Below are 20,405 nucleotides of genomic sequence, written 5' to 3'. Positions count from 1 at the left end.
GCATAAAAAACTTACCCCTGACATCTCCTCTGTACCTACTTCAAAGCACCTTCAACCTGTGTCTTCTCATGTTTGCCATTTCAGCCTGGGAAAAAGCCTCTGATCATCCACACGATCAATGCCTCTCGTCATCTTATGCTCATGCTCCCCAGTCCAGGCAACATCATTGTAAATCTTCTCTGCACCTTTTCTATAGTTTCCACATCCTTCAAGTAGTGAGGTGACCAGAACTGAGCACAGTACTCCAAGTGGGGTCTGACCAGGGTCCTATATAGCTGCAACAATACCTCTCAGCTCCTAAACTCAATTCCACGAGTGATGAAGGCCAATATACCGTAAGCCTTCTTATCCACAAATTCAACCTACATAGCATCTTTGAGTGTCCTGTGGACTCAGACCCCAGGATCCCTCTCATCCTCCACACTGCCTATTTTGAATCCACAGAACAAGGTCACCTTGGATCCCATGCCTCCTTACTTTCTGAATAAGCCTTGCACAGGGTACCTTATCAAATGACTTGCTGAAATCCATTCACTCTACATCTACTGCTCTAACTTCATCAATGTGTTTAGTCACATCCTCAAAAAACTCTATCAGGCTTGTAAGCCATAACCTGCTTTTGGCAAAGCCATGCTGACTATTCCTAATCATATTATGCCTCTCCAAATGTTCATAAATCCTGCCTCTCAGGATTTTTTCCATCAACTTACCAAGCACTAAAGTAAGACTCACTGGTCTATAATTTCCAGGGCTATCTTTACTCCCTTTCTAGAATAAGGGAGCAACACCTGCAATCCTCCAGTCCTCCGGTACCTCCCCTGTCCCCATCGATAATGCAAAGATCGTCACCAGAAGCTCAGCAATCTCCCCCCTCGTCTCCCACAGTAGCCTGAGTCCGAGTCCAGTGACTTATCCAACTTGATGCTTGTCAAAAGCACATCCTCCTTCTTAATGTCTAAATGGTCAAGCTTTTCAATCCGCTGTAAGTCACCCTCCAATCACCAAGATTCATTAAATACCTCCGCTACCTCCTCTGGTTCCATACACACTTTTCCACTGTCAGATTTGATTGGTCGTATTCTCTCACGTCTTACCCTCTTGCTCTTCACATACCTGTAAAATGCCTTGGGGTTTTCCTTAATCCTGTTCACCAAGGCCTTCTGATGGCCCCTTCAGTTTCTATTAATTTCATTCTTAAGCTCCTTCCAGCTAGCCTTATAATTTTCTTGATCTCTGTCATTACCTTGTTTCTTGAAACTTTCACTAGCTTTTCTTTTCTTCTTGACTAGATTTTCAACAGCCTTTGTACACCACGGTTCCTGTACCCTGTCTCATCAGAATGTACCTATGCAGAATGGCACACAAATATCCCCTGAACATCTCCCATCATGACAACCCTGTTTTACAGAGGTGAAACCAGAAAGCAGTCCTTAATTAAAGTTATACAAAATAGTATATAAACATTGTAACAGGCATTATCAGAGAGAAGAAATCAAACACTCATGACTAAATATTTATTTCATCACTGCAATTAAGATTACAATCAATCTTCAAAATGTAGTTCCCTTAGATGCCAGAAAGTTTGATAGGTGAATGCCTTAAAATGCCCTAGAATCTCAAGCAATTAAGGGGAGAATCCACGGGGTATTTTATACCGAGATAAGTTTGTAAAAGCCTAAATTTCGATTATAAAGTTATCAGATTTAGTTGATTAACATAGCACTACGACCGCCACTAACTTTCGCGTTCAGACCACCACCGGGCAGATATTCCCGTGACCCCGAATGCGGCTGAACTTTTATCACCAGTGTGAGCTGTCATTCCAAGCCCACACTGGATGATTTGGTGATGAGGTAGAACATAGTGAAGAACTCTCCTGTCTGGCTGATTGGTCTGAACTGCCGCTGCTGCTTGGTTCTCCTGGTTATCCCTAAATAACCCACGGGTTGATTGGTCCCGTAATGCACTTCAAGAGTGGGGACTGGCATGTCTGTCCACCTGTCTGGGTCCAACTTAATCCGCTCCATTAATCTCCTCCTGTGTCAGCTGAGGATGAGGACCTGTCTGGGATTCCAGCCGAATATGCTGATCCAGGGGCGTATCTACGGAAAATAGCGCCTATGGCAAGCACTGAAATTGCGCCCCTGTCCAAACATCTAACACCCATGTTTTAGATAACTTTACCATAATATCAGCTCAAAAATACAAGTCAAGCTCGTTAATCTTTTAATTAACAAATTATGGCACTACATAAAAATTATAACTGCACCTTCCTTGTTTTCACTGATGCAAATTGGTCTATGATGTGATCAAAGTCAGTTTTTTCAGTTTCTTCTCTTCCTACACTCAGCAGAGCAAGATCACAGAGTCTGTCGACCCATGGAGGCTCTCAAATATGAAAGTATTAGCTTTAACTTGCTGAATGATCTGTCACAGCTGGCGATGGAAATTGTAATAGGTCGCATCTCTGAATAGCAATGCGAAGATTGGGGAAGACGCTCTCATCTCCATACTGAACAATAAATTCAAGAAACTCTTCAGGTCTTGATATTTTCATGTTGACCCGCCTTGATAGCAACATTCTGCGATCCAAAATTTCTTCATATACCTGCTGTCCATCAACATCAGAGTTGTACAATTAGCCCAAATTTTATTGAGATCGTTACTCTCGGCGCCGTAACACAGTTCCTCGACATTGAGAAGGAACCCAAACTTGGCGGCAGTGTCGTGCAAACGAGCGAAATCTTCTTCCATTTCAAGGAAGTATTCGCCTTGGGGTTTATCCGTCCGTCAATCTCGCCAGCAGGAGCAGACTTCGGTTTAGTCCGCAAGAAAGATGGCAAGCTCCGTCCGTGCATCGATTATCGACCCCTAAACAATATTTCTGTGAGGCACCGCTACCCTCTTCCCCTGCTTGCCTCTGCATTCGAACATCTCCAGGGAGCAATCATATTTTCCAAAATTGATCTGCGCAATGCTTATTATCTGTTTGGTATCAGAGATGATGTGAGTGAAAGACACTTTTCAACACCTCACTATGGATACCTTGCCGTGTTCTTTTGGTCTGGCCATCGCCTCTGTTGGTTTTCAGACCCGAGTTAACGATGCGCTCAGAGACATCTGTAGAATCAGTTCGTTTTTGTGCGTTTGGAAGACATTCTTATGGATTCTCGCTCTCATCAGGAATACATCCGGCACGTCCGGCGGCTCCTCGAGGATAACCTGTACGCTAAGCCAGAGTAGTGCGAGTTGCATAAAGACCAGGTGTCGTTTGGGGCTATATTCTTACCCCATCCAGTGTTCGAGTGGAGCCAAGAAAATTTCAGGCGGTTACGGAATGGCGATGAAATAGAAAGGGTAGGTGAGAGATGGAAAAGGAGATGAGGAATGGCGAAGTGGGTGTGGGGGGGGGGGGGGCATTATTGCATGTCTTTTTAACATCTCGTATTCCCGCACCGACCTGTCAGTCCTCAGCCTTCCCTATTACTAGATGAGCCACGACTGATTATGTAGAAGGTGATTTTACATCGTAATCTTCAAAACCTTTCCATGTTTACTGCATTGAGACGGACTGAAATCACGGCGCAGACACAAACAATGAATTAAACGTCTCTCGTACTGAGCAGTTCGGCCACCAAAGTACATAGAGTTAAGGTCAATTTTCAATTAGATGGCCAAAGTAAAGATTAACATTCGTGTCTTCCTTATGTAAAATGACACAAACAAAACGTTACCTTAATATTTTCTTTTTAACGTACTGTTTAATAAATCAACATGTAATTCCAACTAAACTTTGCTTTAGCTAGTATAATCTTAGCCTTTCTTTGGCATATGTTGGATCAAAAGAATTCATTCTAGCGCTTAATCTAATCCGCACTCAGGACGAGCAACAGTCCCATACAGCGGAGAGGCCAGTCCCTCTGCACAGAATCCCAGTGACAGATTCGGTGTAGCTCAAACGAGCAATAAATACCCTTCATCACACTGTCTGACTGAGAAACTTCACGGCACAGAAGGAGATCAGTCGATCCCGCTGCCAGACAGAGACATGTGAACATTTCAATACTGACCTCTTTCTGCTGGCTGAGCCATGTTGGAGAACCTGCTCCGTTCCCGAAGCCGGATTTGACGAGTCCGAGTGTTCCGGTATTTGTTCTCAGTTTCAGACGCAGGCGTCCTTGCACCGCTGAGCGCGACAGCCGACGTCATCGCCGGGAACAACACGGAAGTCTGTTCCAAAAGACAAAGGGAAGTCTATTCGTTTTGTAATTAACACAAAGTTCTGGAGGAACTCAGCAGGCCAGGCAGCATCTACGGAAGAGAATATCATCGACGTTCCGGACCGAGACCCATCATCAGATGCTGCCTGGCCTGCTGAGTTCCTCCAGCATTTTGTGTGTGTCGTTTGGATTTCCAGCACCTGCAGATCTTCTGTCATTTTATAAAAGACAGCTCAGTGGATTGCTGATATGAAGTGCCAGATATTTTGAACATATTCATTTTTTCTTTTTCATTAATATTGCAATTTTGACAAGGAGTGGTTAGAATGAGAATTCATTGTTGCCAGAAGCCTTTTAGAAAAGAAAGTTATAACTCATTAACTTACAGTATGGCAGACAAAATTGTGATTTGACTCGAGGGTAAATTTTACTTTAAAGCCGACTGGATCATTAACTGTTTAAAGGCTGTGTCACACAGTAAATCATTGCAATATGCTGCTCTGTGCTTGAACGTTAAGTAACAATTGAACTAGGTGGCTTGGCAAGTAGTTGAGAAGGATTTTCTTTCAGATTTAGCTGGACTATCCTGTCCATTGATACGATCTTAGCGGGGATGAGGACACCTATTTCATCGAGAATAAAGATTTGCCAATAAAAAAATTGAAATGAGTACAGTAGTTTTTAGATCATAAAACAGTACAATACAGAACAGACACAAAGATGAAAGAAAATTGCAGGGCTATTGGGAAGAAAGGGTTTTGCAATAGAGTCATAGAAACGTACAGGAGAGAACAAGCCCTTCGGCTCATCAAGTCCATGCCAAACCATTTCAACTGCCTAATCCAATCAATCTCCACTGGGACCGTTGCCCCCTCCCCCATCCATATACCTATAGAAACTTCTCTTAAATGTTGAAATCAAGCTCACATGTACAACTTGCACTGGTAACTCATTCCACACTTTCAAGAGTCCCTGACTGAAGAAGATTCCCCTCATGTTCCCATTAAACTTCTCACCTTTCATCCTTATGATCTCTGGTTGTATTGCTACTTAACCTTAGTGAAGAAAGCCTCTTTAATTTGCCCTATCTATACCCCACATCATTTTGTAAAACTCTATCAAATGCCCCCTCAATCTTCTGTGCTCCAAAAAAAAAAGTCCTACCCCTATTGAATCTCTCCTTATAACTCAGGGTCTCTGTACCAGGCAACAACCTGGTAAATTTTCTCTGCACTCTTTCAACCTTGTTTACATCTTTCCTGTAGTTAAGTGACCAAACATGCATACAATACTCTACATTCAGCCTCAGCATTGTCGTATACAATTTCAACAGTAGGTGAAAGGGTCGGCATGTTCATCTTGTACAACTGTGTAAATGCAGTATGCTCTCTCTGTTCACTGCTCTTTTCAGGTTAGCATTCTGAGATAAACACCAGCTGCTCTTGGAAAATGATTAATTTAGCCAAGGACACATTTCTTTAAGTATCCACAATGATAGCGGCTGTCACATTACAAATGACAAGTTTTATGTGTTCAGTGACTATCATCGTGGAGAGCAATTGGTCAGGTTTGGTTTCCTGCTTCTCAGGCAGGAGGGGAGGCATGAATGCTACAATTACATATGTGGATCTCAGGAAATAAGCATTGTGATATATTCCTACACACTGCATTGTGATTCACGCGATGAGTGAAATACATTTACAATTTTAGGTAATTGTGCAGACTCTTCAGCTTTCTCCAGGATCATTCCTTTAGATGCTTTACTTTATTAAATCCAATTTTACTGCTGCTTTGTGATTGGTTACTGTCAGAAATTCCTTGTACATGCTCTATAATACTAATAAATGTGTGTGTTCTGACATTTTCTTATGGCTAATCTAATTTTCCCCTCATCCCCAATCCCTTGCCATTTCCCAGTATCCCTGAATGCAGTGGTCCCCAACCACGGGGCCGCAAAGCATGTACTACGGGCCGTGAAGAAACAGTATGATTTGGCGATATGAAACGATATGAGTCAGCTGCACCTTTCCTCATTCCGTCACGCTCGCGACTGAACTTGAATGCACGCGCGGTCATCAGTCGCCTGAACGCGGTGATACCCTCGCGCCGGGGCTGACTGGTCGGCCTCGGGTCACCGGCCGCCTCCTATCAGCACACGATGGGACCGTCCTGTTGCAGGGAAACAAGCCACTGATGCAGCGATATTGGTGTGTTGCAATGATTTTATATGTTCTTGCGAGGAAAACACGCGCTGTGTGTTTAATATTTAATATTAAAGGTTGGTGACTCCTGTTTTAAAAAGGCGCGCTGCGGGGACTCGGAACAGAGTGATCGAGGGACGGTTGTAGGAGGAGGAGCGAGAGCGCTGAGCAGCTGAGGTGCGCGTTGCGCAGCGGGGACTGAAGGGTTAAACAGAGTGTTGCTTAGAGGGAGTGAGTACTTGAGATAATTGGCAGGGACAAATAAAAGGAGGGGTAACTGAAGAGCAGCAGCCAGTGGTGTGAGTGGCTTAGGGTAGGAGTGGAGATTTGAGGCTTTGGCTGGGTAAGTTCCTTTAATTAATTTAATTAAATTACGAGTAGGTAATGGAGACAGCAGCTAGGGCAGTTGAGAAGTCAGGGACAGCATATTTGTCCTGGTGACTACACCTGTAAAAGGTGCATCCAGCTACAGCTCCTGACAAACCGAGTTAGGGAACTGGAGCTGATTAACTTCAGATCATTCATGAGGCAGAGGCAGAAATAGACAGGAGTTACAGGGAGATAGGTAGCTGGGTGACTGTCAGGAGAGGGAAGGGGAATAGACAGAATGAGCAGAGCACCCCTGTGGCTGTTCCCATCAACAATAAGTATACCGTTTTGGATATTGTTGCGGGGGGTGGTGATCTACCAGGGACAAGTTGCAGTGGTTGCATCTCTGGCACTGAGACTGGACCCTCAGCTCAGAAGGGAAGGAGGGAAAAGAGGAGAGCAGTAGTGATAGGGTGACAGATAGGTGGTTCTGTGGGAGAGATTGAGAATCCTGGATGGTCTGTTGTCTCCCTGGTGCCATGGTCTGCGATATGTCAGATCAAGTTCTTGGTATTCTCAGGAGGGAGGGTGAGCAGCCAGATGTCGTGGTCCATGTAGGGACCAATGATGTGGATAAGAAGGAGGAGGTCCTGCAGTGAGAGTTTAGGGAGGTAGGTGCAAAGTTGAAGGATAGGACCTCCTGGGTTGCAATCTCAGAATTGCTGCCTGTGCCACGTGCTAGTGAGGCTAGGAATAGGAAGATAATACAGCTAAACATGGCTAAGGAGATGGTGCAGGAAGGAGGGCTTCATGTTTCTGGACAATTGGGCTTAGTTCCATGGAAGGTAGTACCTGTTCTGACGAGACGGCTTGCACCTGAACTGGAAAGGGGACTAACATCCTTGCAGGAGGGTTAGCTAGTGCTGCTCTGGGGCATTTAAACTAGATTTGCAGGGGGAGGGGAACTAGAGGGTTGGAGCAGATAGTGAGGTGGAGGAGGATAAAGGTCATGTGAGGACTGATTGTATAGACAGAAATCAAAGGTTTGCACTGAATAGAAATGTTGTCAGGTGCCAAACTGAAAAGACTGGGGAAGAGGTGGCTGGTTCACAAATAGAGGAAGCTAGGAGACAGCATGTGAGTGAGGATAGGCAGGTGATAGAGAAGGGAAGCGCTCAGTCTGAAGGTTTGAGATGTGTCTATTTTAACGCAAGGAGCATTGTGAACAAAGCGGGTCAGCTTAGAGTGTGGATCAGTACTTGGAGATATGATGTGGTGGCCATTACAGAGACTTGGATGGCTCAGGGACAGGAGTAGTTACTTCAAGTGCCGGGTTTTAGATGTTTCAGAAAGGACAGGGAGGGAGGCAAAAGAGGTGGGGACGTGGCATTGTTAATCAGAGATAGTGTCACGGCTGTAGAAAAGGTGGACACCATGGAGGGATTGTCTACAGAGTCTCTGTGGGTGGAGATTAGGAACAGGAAGGGGTCAATAACTTTACTGGGTGTTTTTCATAGGTTGCCGAATAGTAACAGGAATATCGAGGAGCAGATAGGGAAACAGATCCTGGAAAGGTGTAATAAGTACAGAGTTATCGTGATGGGTTTAATTTCCCAAATAGTGATTGGCATCTTCCTAGAGCTAGGGGTTTAGATGGGGTGGAGTTTGTTAGGTGTGTTGAGGAAGGTCTCTTGAAGAAATATATTGATAAGCCTATAAGAGGAGAGGCTGTACTTGATTTAGTATTGGGAATTGAGCCTGGTAGGTGTCAGACCTCTCAGTGGGAGAGCATTTTGGATATAGCTATCATAATTCTATCTCCTTTACCATAGCATTGGAGAGAGATAGCAACAGACAAGTTAGAAAAGCGTTTAATTGGAGTAAGGGGAATTATGAGGCTATTAGGCAGGAAATTGGCAGCTTAAATTGGAAACAGATGTTCTCAGGGAAAAGTACGGACGAAATGTGGCAAATGTTCATGGAATATGTGTGTGGAGTTCTGCATAGGTACAGTCCAATGAGACATGGTAGGGTACAGGAACCATGGTTCTACAAAGGCTGTAATAAATCTAGTCAAGAGGAAAAGAAAAGCACAGAAAAGGTTCAGAAAGCTAGATAATGTTAGAGATCTAGAAGATTATAAGGCTAGCAGGAAGGAGCTTAAGAAGGAAATTAGGAGAGCCAGAAGGGGCCATGAGAAGGACTTGGTGGGCAGGATTAAGGAAAACCCCAAGTCATTCTACAAGTATGTGAAGAGCAGGAGGATAGGACATGAAAGAATAGGACCTATTAAGTGTGATAGTGGGAAAGTGTGAATGGAACCAGAGGAAATAGCACAGGTATTTAATGAATACTTTGCTTCAGTATTCACTATGGTAAAGGATCTTGGTGATAGTAGAGTTGACGCAGCAGACTGAAAAGCTTGAGCATGTAGATATTAAGAAAGAAGATGTGCTAGAGCATTTGGAAAGCATCAAGTTGGATAAGTAGCTGGGCCCAGATGAGATATACCCCAGACTACTGTGGGAGGCGAGGGAGGAGATTGCTGAGCCTCTGACGATGATCTTTGCATCATCAATGGGGACAGGAGAGGTTCCGGAGGATTGGAGGGTTGCGAATGTTGTTCCTTCTTTCAAGAAAGGGAACAGGAAATTATAGTCCAGCGAGTCTTACCTCGGTGGTTGGTAAGTTGATGGAGAAGATCCTGAGAGGCAGGATTTATGAGCATTTGGAGAGGCATAATATGATTAGGAATACTCAGCATGACTTAGTCAAGGGCAGGTCGTGCCTTACAAGCCTGATTGAATTTTTTGAGGATGTGACTAAAAACATTGATGAAGGAAGAGCAGTAGATGTAGTGTATATGGATTTTAGTAAGGCATTTGACAAGGTACCCCATGCAAGGCTCCTTGAGAAAGTAAGGAGGCATGGGATCCAAGGGGACATTGCTTTGTGGATCCAGAACAGGCTTGCCCACAGAAGGCAAATAGTGATTGTAGACAGTTCATACTCTGCGTGGAGGGTGGTCACCAGTGGAGTGCTTCAGGGATCTGTTCTGGAACCCTTAATCTTTGTGATTTTTATAAATAACCTAGATGAGGAAGTGGAGGGATGGGTTAGTAATTTTGCTGATGACACTAAGGCTGGAGGTGTTGTGGATAGTGTGGAGGGCTGTCTGATGTTATAGCGGGACATGGCAGAATATAGAATTAATGGTAAGACTCTTGGAACCCCCATGACGATTGCATTATTGCCCTAATGTCATGCATGTTCTATCTCCCATTGTAATTTGTAGACCACATCCTTATTACTGTTTGGGGGTTCTGTATACAATTTCTATCAGGGTCTTTTTACCCTTGCAGTTTGTTAGCTCTAACCACAATGATTCAACGCTTTCCAACCCAATGTCAGCTCTTTCTGATGATTTAATTCAGTTTTTTGCCAACAGAACAACATAACTTCCTCTGCCTTCTTGCTTGTCCTTATGGTACCATGTATATCCTTGGACATTAAGCTCCCAGCTATAATCTTCTTTCAGTCATGATTCAGTGATGCCTACAACATCATCCTTGCCGATCTGTAACAGTGCTACAAGTTCATCTACCTAATTCTATATACTGTGTGCATTCACGTACAACACCTTCTGTCCTCTATCAAACGTTGCAACTCATCCTGTTGACTGCAACTTTCTCCTATCAACTGCCCCTCCTCACTACAAATTACCTCTATTTGTAAATCAGCTAGCTCATCTTCATCTGCCTGTCCTACGATATTTCTTGCATTGAATTATACAAAGCTCACAACACTAATCGTACCATGCTCAACCTTTTCATTCATAACTTTGCCTGAAGTCTTACAGACATCTGGCTCCGCAACCTCTCCAGTAACTGTTCTTGCACTCTGGTTCCCATCCCCTGCAACTCTTGTTTGATTGCCACTGCTCAGCATTAACAAACCTTCCCACTAGGATATTAGTCCCCATCAAGTTCAGGTGCAAACTGTCCGTTCTGTCCAGGTCCCACCTTCCCTGGAAGAGTGCCCAATGATCCAAATATCTTATGCCCTTCCTCCTCTACCAACTCCTTAGCCATGTGTTAAACTATGTAATCTTCCTATTTCTGGCCTCACTAGCACAAGGCATGGGTAGCAATCTTGAAATCACAGCCCTGCAGGTCCTGCCCTTTAACTTAGCACCTACCTCTCCGAATTCCCCATGCAGAACCTGGTCACTCATCCTTCTCATGTCATTAGAACCTACATGGACCGAGATCTCTGGCTGTTCACCCTCCCACTTAAGAATGCTGGGATTTCCCAGATCCTGGAAGCTGGGAGGCAAAATACCATCTGGAAATCTCTCTCACTCACAGAACCTCGTGTCCGTTCCTCTACCTAACAAATCCTCAATCACTAAATGTGCCCTTTCTCCCCACCCCTCCCTACCGTTCTGAATCACAGAGCCTGACTCAGAGCCAGAGACATGACCACCACAACCGTCCTGTTATGTCAACCCCCTCTCCCCCAACAGTATCCAAAGTGATATAGCTGTTTGGGTATGCAAAATTATTTCCCGTGGTAGGGGATTCTAGGACAAGAGGGCTTGACTTCAGGATTGAAAGACATCCCTTTAGAACTGAGATGTGGAGAAATTAAGTTGTAAATCTAGTCAAGAAGAAAAGAAGCTTATGAAAGGTTTAAAAAAAACTAGGTAATGTTAGAGATCTAGAAGATTATAAGGCTAGCAGGAAGGAACGTAAGAGTGAAATTAGGAGAGCCAGAAGGGGCCATGAGAAGGCCTTGGTGAGCAGGATTAAGGACAACCCCAAGGAATTCTACAAGTATGTGAAGAGCAAGAGGATAAGACGTGAGAGAATAGCACCAATCAAGTGTGACAGTGAAAAAGTGTGTATGGAACCGGAGGAGATAGCAGAGGGACTAAATGAGTACTTTGCTTCAGTATTCACTATGGAAAAGGATCTTGATGATTTGTAGGGATGACTTACTGTGGACTGAAAAGCTTGAGCATATTGACCTTACAAAAGAGGATGTGCTGGAGCTTTTGGAAAGCATCAAGTTGGATAAGTCACTGGGACCGGACAAAATGTACCCCAGGCTACTGTGGGAGGCAAGGGAGGAGATTGCTGAGCCTCTGGCGATGATCTTTGCATCATCAATGGGGACAGGAGAGATTTTGGAGGACTGGAAGGTTGTGGATGTTGTTCCATTATTCAAGAAAGTGGGTAGAGATAGCCCAGGCAATTATAGACCAATGAGTCTTACCTCACTGGTTGGTAAGTTGATGGAGAAGATCCTGAGAGGCAGGATTTATGAATACTTGGAGAGGCATAATATGATTTGGAATAGTCAGCATGGCTTTGTGAAAGGTAGGTTGTACTTTACGAGCCTGATTGACTATTTTGAGGATGTGACTGAACACATAGATGAAGGTAGAGCAGTAGATGTAGTGTACATGGATTTTGGCAAGGCATTTGACAAGGTACCCCACGCAAAGCTTTTCAGAAAGTAAGAAGGCATGGGATCCAAGGGGACATTGCTTTGTGGATTCAGAACTGGCTTGCCCACAGAAGGCAAAGTGTGGTTGTAGACGGTCATATTCTGCATGGAGGTCAGTCACCAGTGGAGTGTCTCAGGGATCTGTCCTGGGACCCCAGCTCTTTGTGATTTTTATCAATCACCTGGATGAAGAAGTGGATGAATGGGTTAGTAAATTTGCTGATGACACAGAGGCTGGGGGTGTTGTGGATAATATGGAGGGCTGTCAGAGGTTATTGCAGGACCTTGATAGAATGCAGAACTGGGCTGAGAAGTGGCAGATGGAGTTCAACCCAGATAAGTGTAAGATGATTCATTTTGGTAGGTCAAATATGATGGCAGTATATAGTATTAACGGTAAGACTCTTGATCTTGGGGTCTGAGTCCGTAGGACACTCAAAGCTGCTGCACAGGTTGACTCTGTGGTTAAGAAAGTATGTGGTGCATTGGCCTTTATCAATCGTGGGATTTAATGTAGGAGTGAAGGGGTAATGTTGCAGCTATATAGAACCCTGGTCAGTACTGTGCTCAGTTCTGGTCACCTCACTACAGGAAGGATGTGGAAACCATAGAAGATGCAGAGGAGACTTACAAGGATGTTACCTGGATTGGGGAGCATGTCTTATGAGAATAGGTTGTGTGAACTCAGCCTTTTCTCCTTGGAGCAAAGGAGTATGAGAGGTGACCTGAAAGAGGTGTATAAGATGATGAGAGGCATTGATCATGTGGATAGTCAGTGGCATTTTCTCCAGGGCTGGAATGGCTAGCATGAGAGGACACAGATTTAGGGTGCTTTGAAGTAGGTACAGAGGAGAAGTCAGGGGTAAGTTTTTTACACTGAGTGTAGTGAGTGCATGGAATGGGCTGCTGGCGATGGAGGTGGAGGCAGATTCAATAGGGTCTTTTAAGAGACTCCTGGACAGGTATATGGAGCTCAGAAAAATAGAGGGCTGTGGATAACCCTAGATAATTTCTAAGGTAAGGATATGTTCGGCACAGATTTGTGGGCTGAATGGCCTGTATTGCGCTGTAGATTTTTTATGTTTGTATGTTTCTAAATTACTTTAGTCAGAGGGTGATAAGTTTGTGGAATTTGTTGCTATGAGCGGCTGTGGAGGCCAAGTGAGTAGGTGTATTTAAGGCAGAGATAGATAGGTTCTTGGTTAGCCAGGGCATCAAAGGGTATGGGGAGAAGGCAGGGGAGTGGGGATGACTGCAAAAGTTAGGTCAGCCCATGATTGAATGGCAGAGCAGACACAATTGGCCGAATGGTCTTATGTTGCTGATGGGGATGGCCACAGGGGTACTGCACTGGCTCCTTTTAACCTCTTTTCTTTTCCTGACTGTCACCCAGTTTCCTGTGCCCTGCACCTTGGGTGTATCCACCTCTCTATCACCCATTCAGTTGAATGATTCGGAGTTCATTTGGTTCCAGTTCCAGTTTCTTAACGTGGACTGTTAGAACCTGCAGCTGGATGCACTTCTCGCGGTTCTGGTCGTCAGGGACGTTGGAGGTCTCCCTGCCTTCCCACATCTCGCAGAAGAACCATTCCACTATCCTGCCTGGCATCTCTACTGTCCTAGCTGAGCAGATATAAAGAAGGAAAGGAAAAATAATTTAACCTTGGTTTTCTTTTTTTAAACCTTCTCTGACTCTAGCCTCTCTTTGCTGAAGCCCCAAAGAGCTAAATTCTCAAGATCACCTATCTGACTCAGTCCACTAAGATGCCGGCCGCTGCCCTTGCCCCTGCCTATCTTTAATTTTCTTTTGCTAATCAATCCCAATCATGGACTGGTTGCTGGTTAACACTCTATTTCGCTGAAGTGACCCGCTGCTCCCTTTTCTGTGGTCCTGAGTGAAACTCCCCCCTCTCAAAGCTTCTGATGTTCGGATTTGTCACTGGTCAAAGCTTGTTGTTATGTTGTGGGTATAATATCAAAGAGAATTAATAACAATAGTGCATGTTCTATTGTTAAGCAATCGCGTCAGGATATATAAACAATGCACAATTGGCCACATACTTATTGTAACAAGCAATAAAATATGAATATTTTGCTTTATACTGGAAGAAAATACATGGATCAGTCTCCCCCAGGGATTCCACAATAGCCTAGCCATTTCTTCTTAAACTTCTCACAAAGTAGAGACAATGTACCTTCGTCATGATTACATCCATGGCGCTAGCCCCGGGTTACATCCACCAAGATGGACGGGGTTGAATTTGAAGGCTTTCTCTAAGAGATTCTTCATGTACAGCTGGTTCCTCAGTCCCACCATACACAGCCTTTGTTATGACAGCAAGGAGTAGGAGGATGAAATCTGGTCCATCTCCTTCTGGAATATACATTTGCCAAGAAGCTCTGAAAATGTATGCAGTGGTCACTGGCGAGGTTCATCTTACATAGTTGTGCGAATACAGGACTCTGTGCTCTCTGTTCTGTACTCTTGCCACATCCGTACACTGAGGTAAACATCAAATGCCCCTGTGATTAACTCAATGAAGAAAACACTTTGTCCTTCATCCAGTGTCCACAGTGCGAGGTTGTAGGGACAGCTTATTCAGGTGTGCATAGGTTCTCTCTGCTGTCCTGTTCAATGGTTTATGTAGTATTGTTGACCATAAAACTCTGATCCACATTCTCCATGTAAAGGGGGTTTCTTTTTTTTTCTTTGTTACTGTTGGGAAAGGGTTTCCTTTTGTTAACTAGCAGGAATGCTAATTTACTGATAACGAGAATGGTATTCCTTGTAAACCAAATGGGGATTAATGTTCTTTCTTCTGAGTCTGTAAGCTTTTGTTGACGGGTTTTTGGGCAGATCGGCGCGAGGGGGTCGAGAGAGAGGACGCAATGCTCTAAGCTGGGCGAGGATCGGACCCCAAAGGGGGGTCCGAGGCAGGGAGATTCTCCGAGGAGGGGGGGGGGATGAAGCTAGATGTGCTTGGTTGACCACTCGGAGGGTCCTGAGCTGTTTGGAGAGTCGAGGAGTTCGGAGGGTCCTGAGCTGTGAGTCGAGGAGTTCGGAGGGGATCAAATGGTGGCCAGAAGACTTCAGTAATTGAGCTCCAACAGTTGTGCACGAAGTGGTTTGGACTTTGATAAGTTTGGCGCCTTTTCTTTAATTTTCTCTTCATATATACTGTATCATTATTAATCACTTAGTTATAGTAACCTTTATAAATTGTACTCATTTAATCGCATATGGTGTACTGTCTGGTTTTGGGCGAGGTGGGGACATCACACAGCATCCACACCAGCTGATTACCCAGTTTGGCGGGGCCGAAGGCTGCTCCCCCTAGACAAGAATGAGCTGAGCGAGCCTGAGGCGACCCAGGGAGTTACATTGTGGGGTGCTCGTCCGGGGTTGATTTCTGTGGAAGCTGTGTGATCACCCTCTTTAAATTGTGTCTGCGGCGAAGAGCTGGTGTGCCTTTGTGGGTGTGTGATTGCTGGTTATCGCTGTGTGTGTGTTGGGTGGGGTGGTTGCTGTTGGTAGCCTGGAGGTTGTTGTTCGAGTTCCGACTAGTGCTGACGAAATGGTGGTGGGACCATGGGTTGTCCGTACTGTTTGGAGATTGAGGAGTGACAGGTTGGGATGTTTCAGCAGTGGTGAGCTCCACCCGGTTGTTGGAATAATGTCCAGCCCTAAAGGGGCGGAGGCGTGGGCGGAGCGGACCTCTCAGTTGTTGGGTGAGTGGCAGTGCTTGGCTGAGGGAAAGCGAAAGGGACGGGTTGAAAGCTTGAGTAGGTGGGCTGGTGACTTTGTTAGAACTGTCAGGCGCAATTACCTCGAAGTGACCGCTGCCAGTTCTGGGAAAGTGTGGGAAAATGCGTGTGGTTCGACTGGAAGTCAAATGCCGCAGCTGGGGGGCTTATTATATCTGTGGCAGGAGATTGGTGGGAAGCTTTTAGGATATCCCTTTTTGCCTAGGGGGGCAGATAAATTGCTTGTGGTGCCAAGGGGATCTGTCAAGGGGATCAGTTGTTCCGTTGATTCGAGAGGTGTCGGGAAACTTAGAGGAGGCCCAGTGGGGGAACGGCTTGGGATCTCTGGGGGAGCACGTTCCCAGCAATGTACCAAGGAACTCCCGAAAGGAACAGACCCTATTCCTGAAGGCTTAGAGGGGCCATGCGCACAGATGTTGTTACGGATGGATGGAAGTCAAGTTAAAGCCATCCTCGGCACCGGGGCGCCGGTGAAGTTGCTGTACAGTTTGTTTCATAACCGTTATTGGAAGCATTTACCCTTGACAACATTGAGGGCACTGGAGATTCGGGGTACCAGTGCCGGTGATTATCCAGACAACGGCTGTTGGTCAGTGAAAATGGAGTTCTTAGAGGCAAATGTGGAGGAGACTGAGGTTCATGAATCGTTAATGCTGATGTGTCCGGACCCTGTTGAGACGGGCAGCGTTTCTGTTCTAGAGAGAACCAAAATCCTGCTGGTGCGCTTGGAAGCCTGCCCGGAGGAGGCGGGTGAGTGCTGTTTGGAGGCATTGTCGATGCACCCAGGGTTTCGAGTTGCTTGTGCGGACGTGTGTAGCAGCATTGGGCTGATACCGAATTCAAACAAGAGCCAGTGGTGGTACGGCCTGGGGGAAGTATCTGAGGGTGAGACCCTCTTCGTGGACACTGCGAAATACCACAAGGGAGGGGAGTTGACTGCTGAAGAGAGAGAGAGGTTGCGGCGACTGGCCCCTACAGCCGTGGAAGATGTAGGCAGCGTGTGTATGGATTATATTGCGTTGAAGAGGCGCACTGTCAGTGACCAGAATATGGCCCTGAGGGCTGTCTGAGTGGTGTGAAGTGGTTTAAGGTGCTGGATCTGAGGAGTGGATGTTGCCAGATCCCGATGAGTGGGGCCAACAAGGAGAAGACGGCCGTTATAAATTCCCTAGGAGTCTTCGGGTCCGAAAAGATGCCACAGGGCATTTCTGGAGCCCTTGCAACCTTCCTGCGGGGCAGGTGGAAGACCATAGGGGATGTGGAGGCGTTTGGAGTTTTGGTGTATGTGGATGATCTCTTGGTATTTGGATTTGCCTCAGGAGAATATGAAGTGAGGTCGTTGCAGGAGCAGCTGAGAACTACCGAGTTAAAGTGTTTTCGGGACATGTGCCAGGGCTGGCGAAGGTCGCAGCTCGTGAGAGACTGTCTCTACGGAATCAAGTTTGAAATGAAGACGGAGAGACTGGAGAAAGTGATCTGGAACCATTCGGAAGACTTACAAGTTGGAGAGAATGAAGAAAGTTGTCTGACTGAGGGTAATAGCAAACTGAGAACCCAGAGAGGGGAGTTTGCAGAGGTGAAGAAATTACAGACGAATCTCAGAAGAGAGAAGCGGAAGCTTGAAGGGAACCTGAAGATGACCATCGACAGTTCAAATGAAGTGCAAAACCTGAAAGTTGATCTGGAAGAAGTCATGAGGAAGAAAAAGCTGGAGAGAAGTGCAGTGAATACTGAACAGGAGGCTGAAGAGACTGCGGGAGCAGTGCAGGCCACGTGTTTCCATTTGGAGAAGATCAAACAGCAGCTACCGATCACAGGAATGAGGAAGAATACAGATTCGATGGATGATGTGCTGGATGTGTGGTACATGCTGCCTTTTGCTGACTTTCCCTCGATTGAGGAAGAGACCTTTGGCCCTTCTCCCATTGAGTCAGGTTTAGCGGGGAGGGTTAGCTGTGTGCAGTGTGGGGCATGAGTGAGAGGTTGAGAGAGGAGTTGGTAGTGGGCCCAAGGTATCCCCAGTTGTGTCCGAGCCTGAAGGGTTTAGGTGAGGGGGTACGGAGGCCTCAGAAGGGTTAGGGAACTCCCAGATAGTTGGCCTAAGTAGCGCCTGAGGAACAGGGCGTGAGGGTTACTGTGTGGGGAGGAGATGTCACTGTTTGTGCTTGGGTTACGGTGTGTTGGCAGGAAAGGTGGCGAGTTATTTAGTAGTCATGAGGACATGACTTTTATTTGGTGGAGGAAGTGTGTAAAGGGGGTTTCTTTTTTTTTCTTTGTTACTGTTGGGAAAGGGTTTCCTTTTGTTAACTAGCAGGAATGCTAATTTACTGATAACGAGAATGGTATTCCTTTGTAAACCAAATGGGGATTAATGTTCTTTCTTCTGAGTCTGTAAGCTTTTTTTGACGGGCTTTTGGGCAGATCGGCGCGAGGGGGTCGAGAGAGAGGACGCAATGCTCTAAGCTGGGCGAGGTCCGAGGCTGGGAGATTCTCTGAGGAGGGGGGGTGGATGAAGCTAGATGTGCTTGGTTGACCACTCGGAGGGTCCTGAGCTGTTTGGAGAGTCGAGGAGTTCGGAGGGTCCTGAGCTGCGAGTCGAAGAGTTCGGAGGGGATCGAATGGTGGCCAGAAGACTTCAGTAATTGAGCTCCAACGGTGGTGCATGAAGTGGTTTGGACTTTGATAAATTTGGCACCTTTTCTTTATTTTCTTTTCCTTCATATATACTGTATGGTTATTAATCAGTTGTAGTAATCTTTATAAATTGTAATCATTTAATCGCTTATGGTGTACTGTCTGTTTTTGGGTGAGGTGGGGACATCACACAGCATCCACACCAGCTGATTACCCAGTTTGGCGGGGCCGAAGGCTGCTCCCCCAGACAAGAACGAGCTGAGCGAGCCTGAGGCGACCCAGGGAGTTACATCCAGTATTCCAAGCTGTCATTGCCTATTGTCATTAATAGGCTGCTGCGTATTAATATCGCATTACCACCTTAGCGAGTTTCCCGGAAAGAAGCTCCAAACCCACAAGATAAAACAAGACTACCCAGACACACCAAGTCAGGAGCCCAACTCTAGCAACTAAAAAAACCAAAAACTAAAGCTACAAGACCTGCACAATAAACAAAAACAGAAAATGCTGGAAGAACTCAGCCAGTCATGCAGCATCTGTGTGCGGAGGAAACAGTTAATGTTAAGTACAGGGACCTGAAGGTTTTCTGACTCAAAAGTTATAGTTCACATTCTGTCACTTCTATCATTTTCAATTTAGTCTTCCTATCAGATAACTACATCTAAATGTATCAAGCAATCTGGGTCTACATTGAATATGCAACATTTTCACTATCATTAAGCAGTGTGGAACCTGTATCTCTCAGTTCTGAACAGCATGGTTAGTGGATCTAGTAGGATGGCAGAAATAAAACAACAGAAAATAATACATCAAATAATGCAAAATAAAAAGGAATCAAGTACATGCATTTCAGATTACTAAACTTTATAGAATGAAAAAGCTTACCTGAATTTGTTTCCAAGTATCCGTCCAACAATCAAGTTACAAACACCAACACCAATCATTTGCACTGAAGTAGTGATTCCTAAAGCTGTTCCAAGGTTTGCCGAAGGAACCACTAAAATGATAGAGGGCCACAGACTTGCCTGTGAAATAATCAGAACTAACTGATAAAAACAGCAATTAAGTACCTAAAATCAGAAAATGACTGCAAAGATATTATCACAATATGCCCTTGGGTTGACTGTGAGTTCACTGCATAAACTACTACAATATATTTAAAGTGTATTTTAAATAACCCTGAACCCATTTGTAATGATGAATGCTTTGGTGTATTGGTATTGGTACTGGATTAGTATGTTATTGTCACATGTACCTGATAAGGTGTTCTGCAAACTGTTTACACAGATCAAATCATTACACAGTGTATTCAGCTAGAATAAGGTAAAATATTAACAATGCAGAATAAAGTGTAAAAGCTACTGAGAAACTGCAGTGTGGGTAAATAACAAAGTGCACAATTATGACGAGGTAGATTGTGAGTCTATCCTGTCATACAAGGGGTCTGTTCAACAGTCTGATAACAGTCGGGTAGAAGCTGTCCTCAAGCCCAGTGGTACATGCTTTCAGGCTTTTGGATCTTCTGTCCGATGGGAGAGGGGAGAAAAGAATGTCTGGAATGGGTGTGTAGATGGTGAAAGAATTTAATGAGAGCTACTTGTCAGTGGAGAGAAAATAAAAATAACATACAACAGCAAATGAATAGGTGACTCCCAGCCATATCATTGAAACCACTGATGGTACGAAGGTGAATGCCAAAAGAGCAAAAATGGACTGTCAACACAGCACATATCGAGATGAGTATTCCTCTTAATCCTATGTAAAC

At 45.1% G+C, this 20,405-nt stretch overlaps 1 protein-coding gene across 9 annotated transcripts in view; it reads right to left on the bottom strand.

Moving 5' to 3' along the window:
- The window catches only part of LOC132399176 (major facilitator superfamily domain-containing protein 1-like), a 67,673-nt gene that overhangs the window by 41,138 nt on the left and 6,130 nt on the right, over nt 1-20,405 (bottom strand). For 5 of the 9 annotated variants that reach the window (XM_059979259.1, XM_059979262.1, XM_059979266.1 and 2 more), the window contains exons 3-6: nt 20,270-20,405; nt 19,526-19,665; nt 14,437-14,615; nt 4,071-4,230 (exon numbers count right to left, since the gene is read on the bottom strand). In XM_059979259.1, the coding sequence (XP_059835242.1) occupies nt 4,071-4,230; nt 14,437-14,457 (181 nt within the window). In that variant the 5' untranslated portion in view covers nt 14,458-14,615; nt 19,526-19,665; nt 20,270-20,405. Of the gene's footprint in view, nt 1-4,070; nt 4,231-6,303; nt 6,390-14,436; nt 14,616-19,525; nt 19,666-20,269 lie in introns of all 9 variants that reach the window. The other 4 variants (XM_059979264.1, XM_059979265.1, XM_059979263.1 and 1 more) reach the window with 4 other exon arrangements.

The sequence above is a fragment of the Hypanus sabinus genome, chromosome 9 (genome assembly GCF_030144855.1).
Source record: "Hypanus sabinus isolate sHypSab1 chromosome 9, sHypSab1.hap1, whole genome shotgun sequence".
Classification (NCBI taxonomy): domain Eukaryota; kingdom Metazoa; phylum Chordata; class Chondrichthyes; order Myliobatiformes; family Dasyatidae; genus Hypanus; species Hypanus sabinus.
Note: the sequence above shows the minus strand (reverse complement) of the source record. Positions and strands in the feature narration are given on the sequence as shown.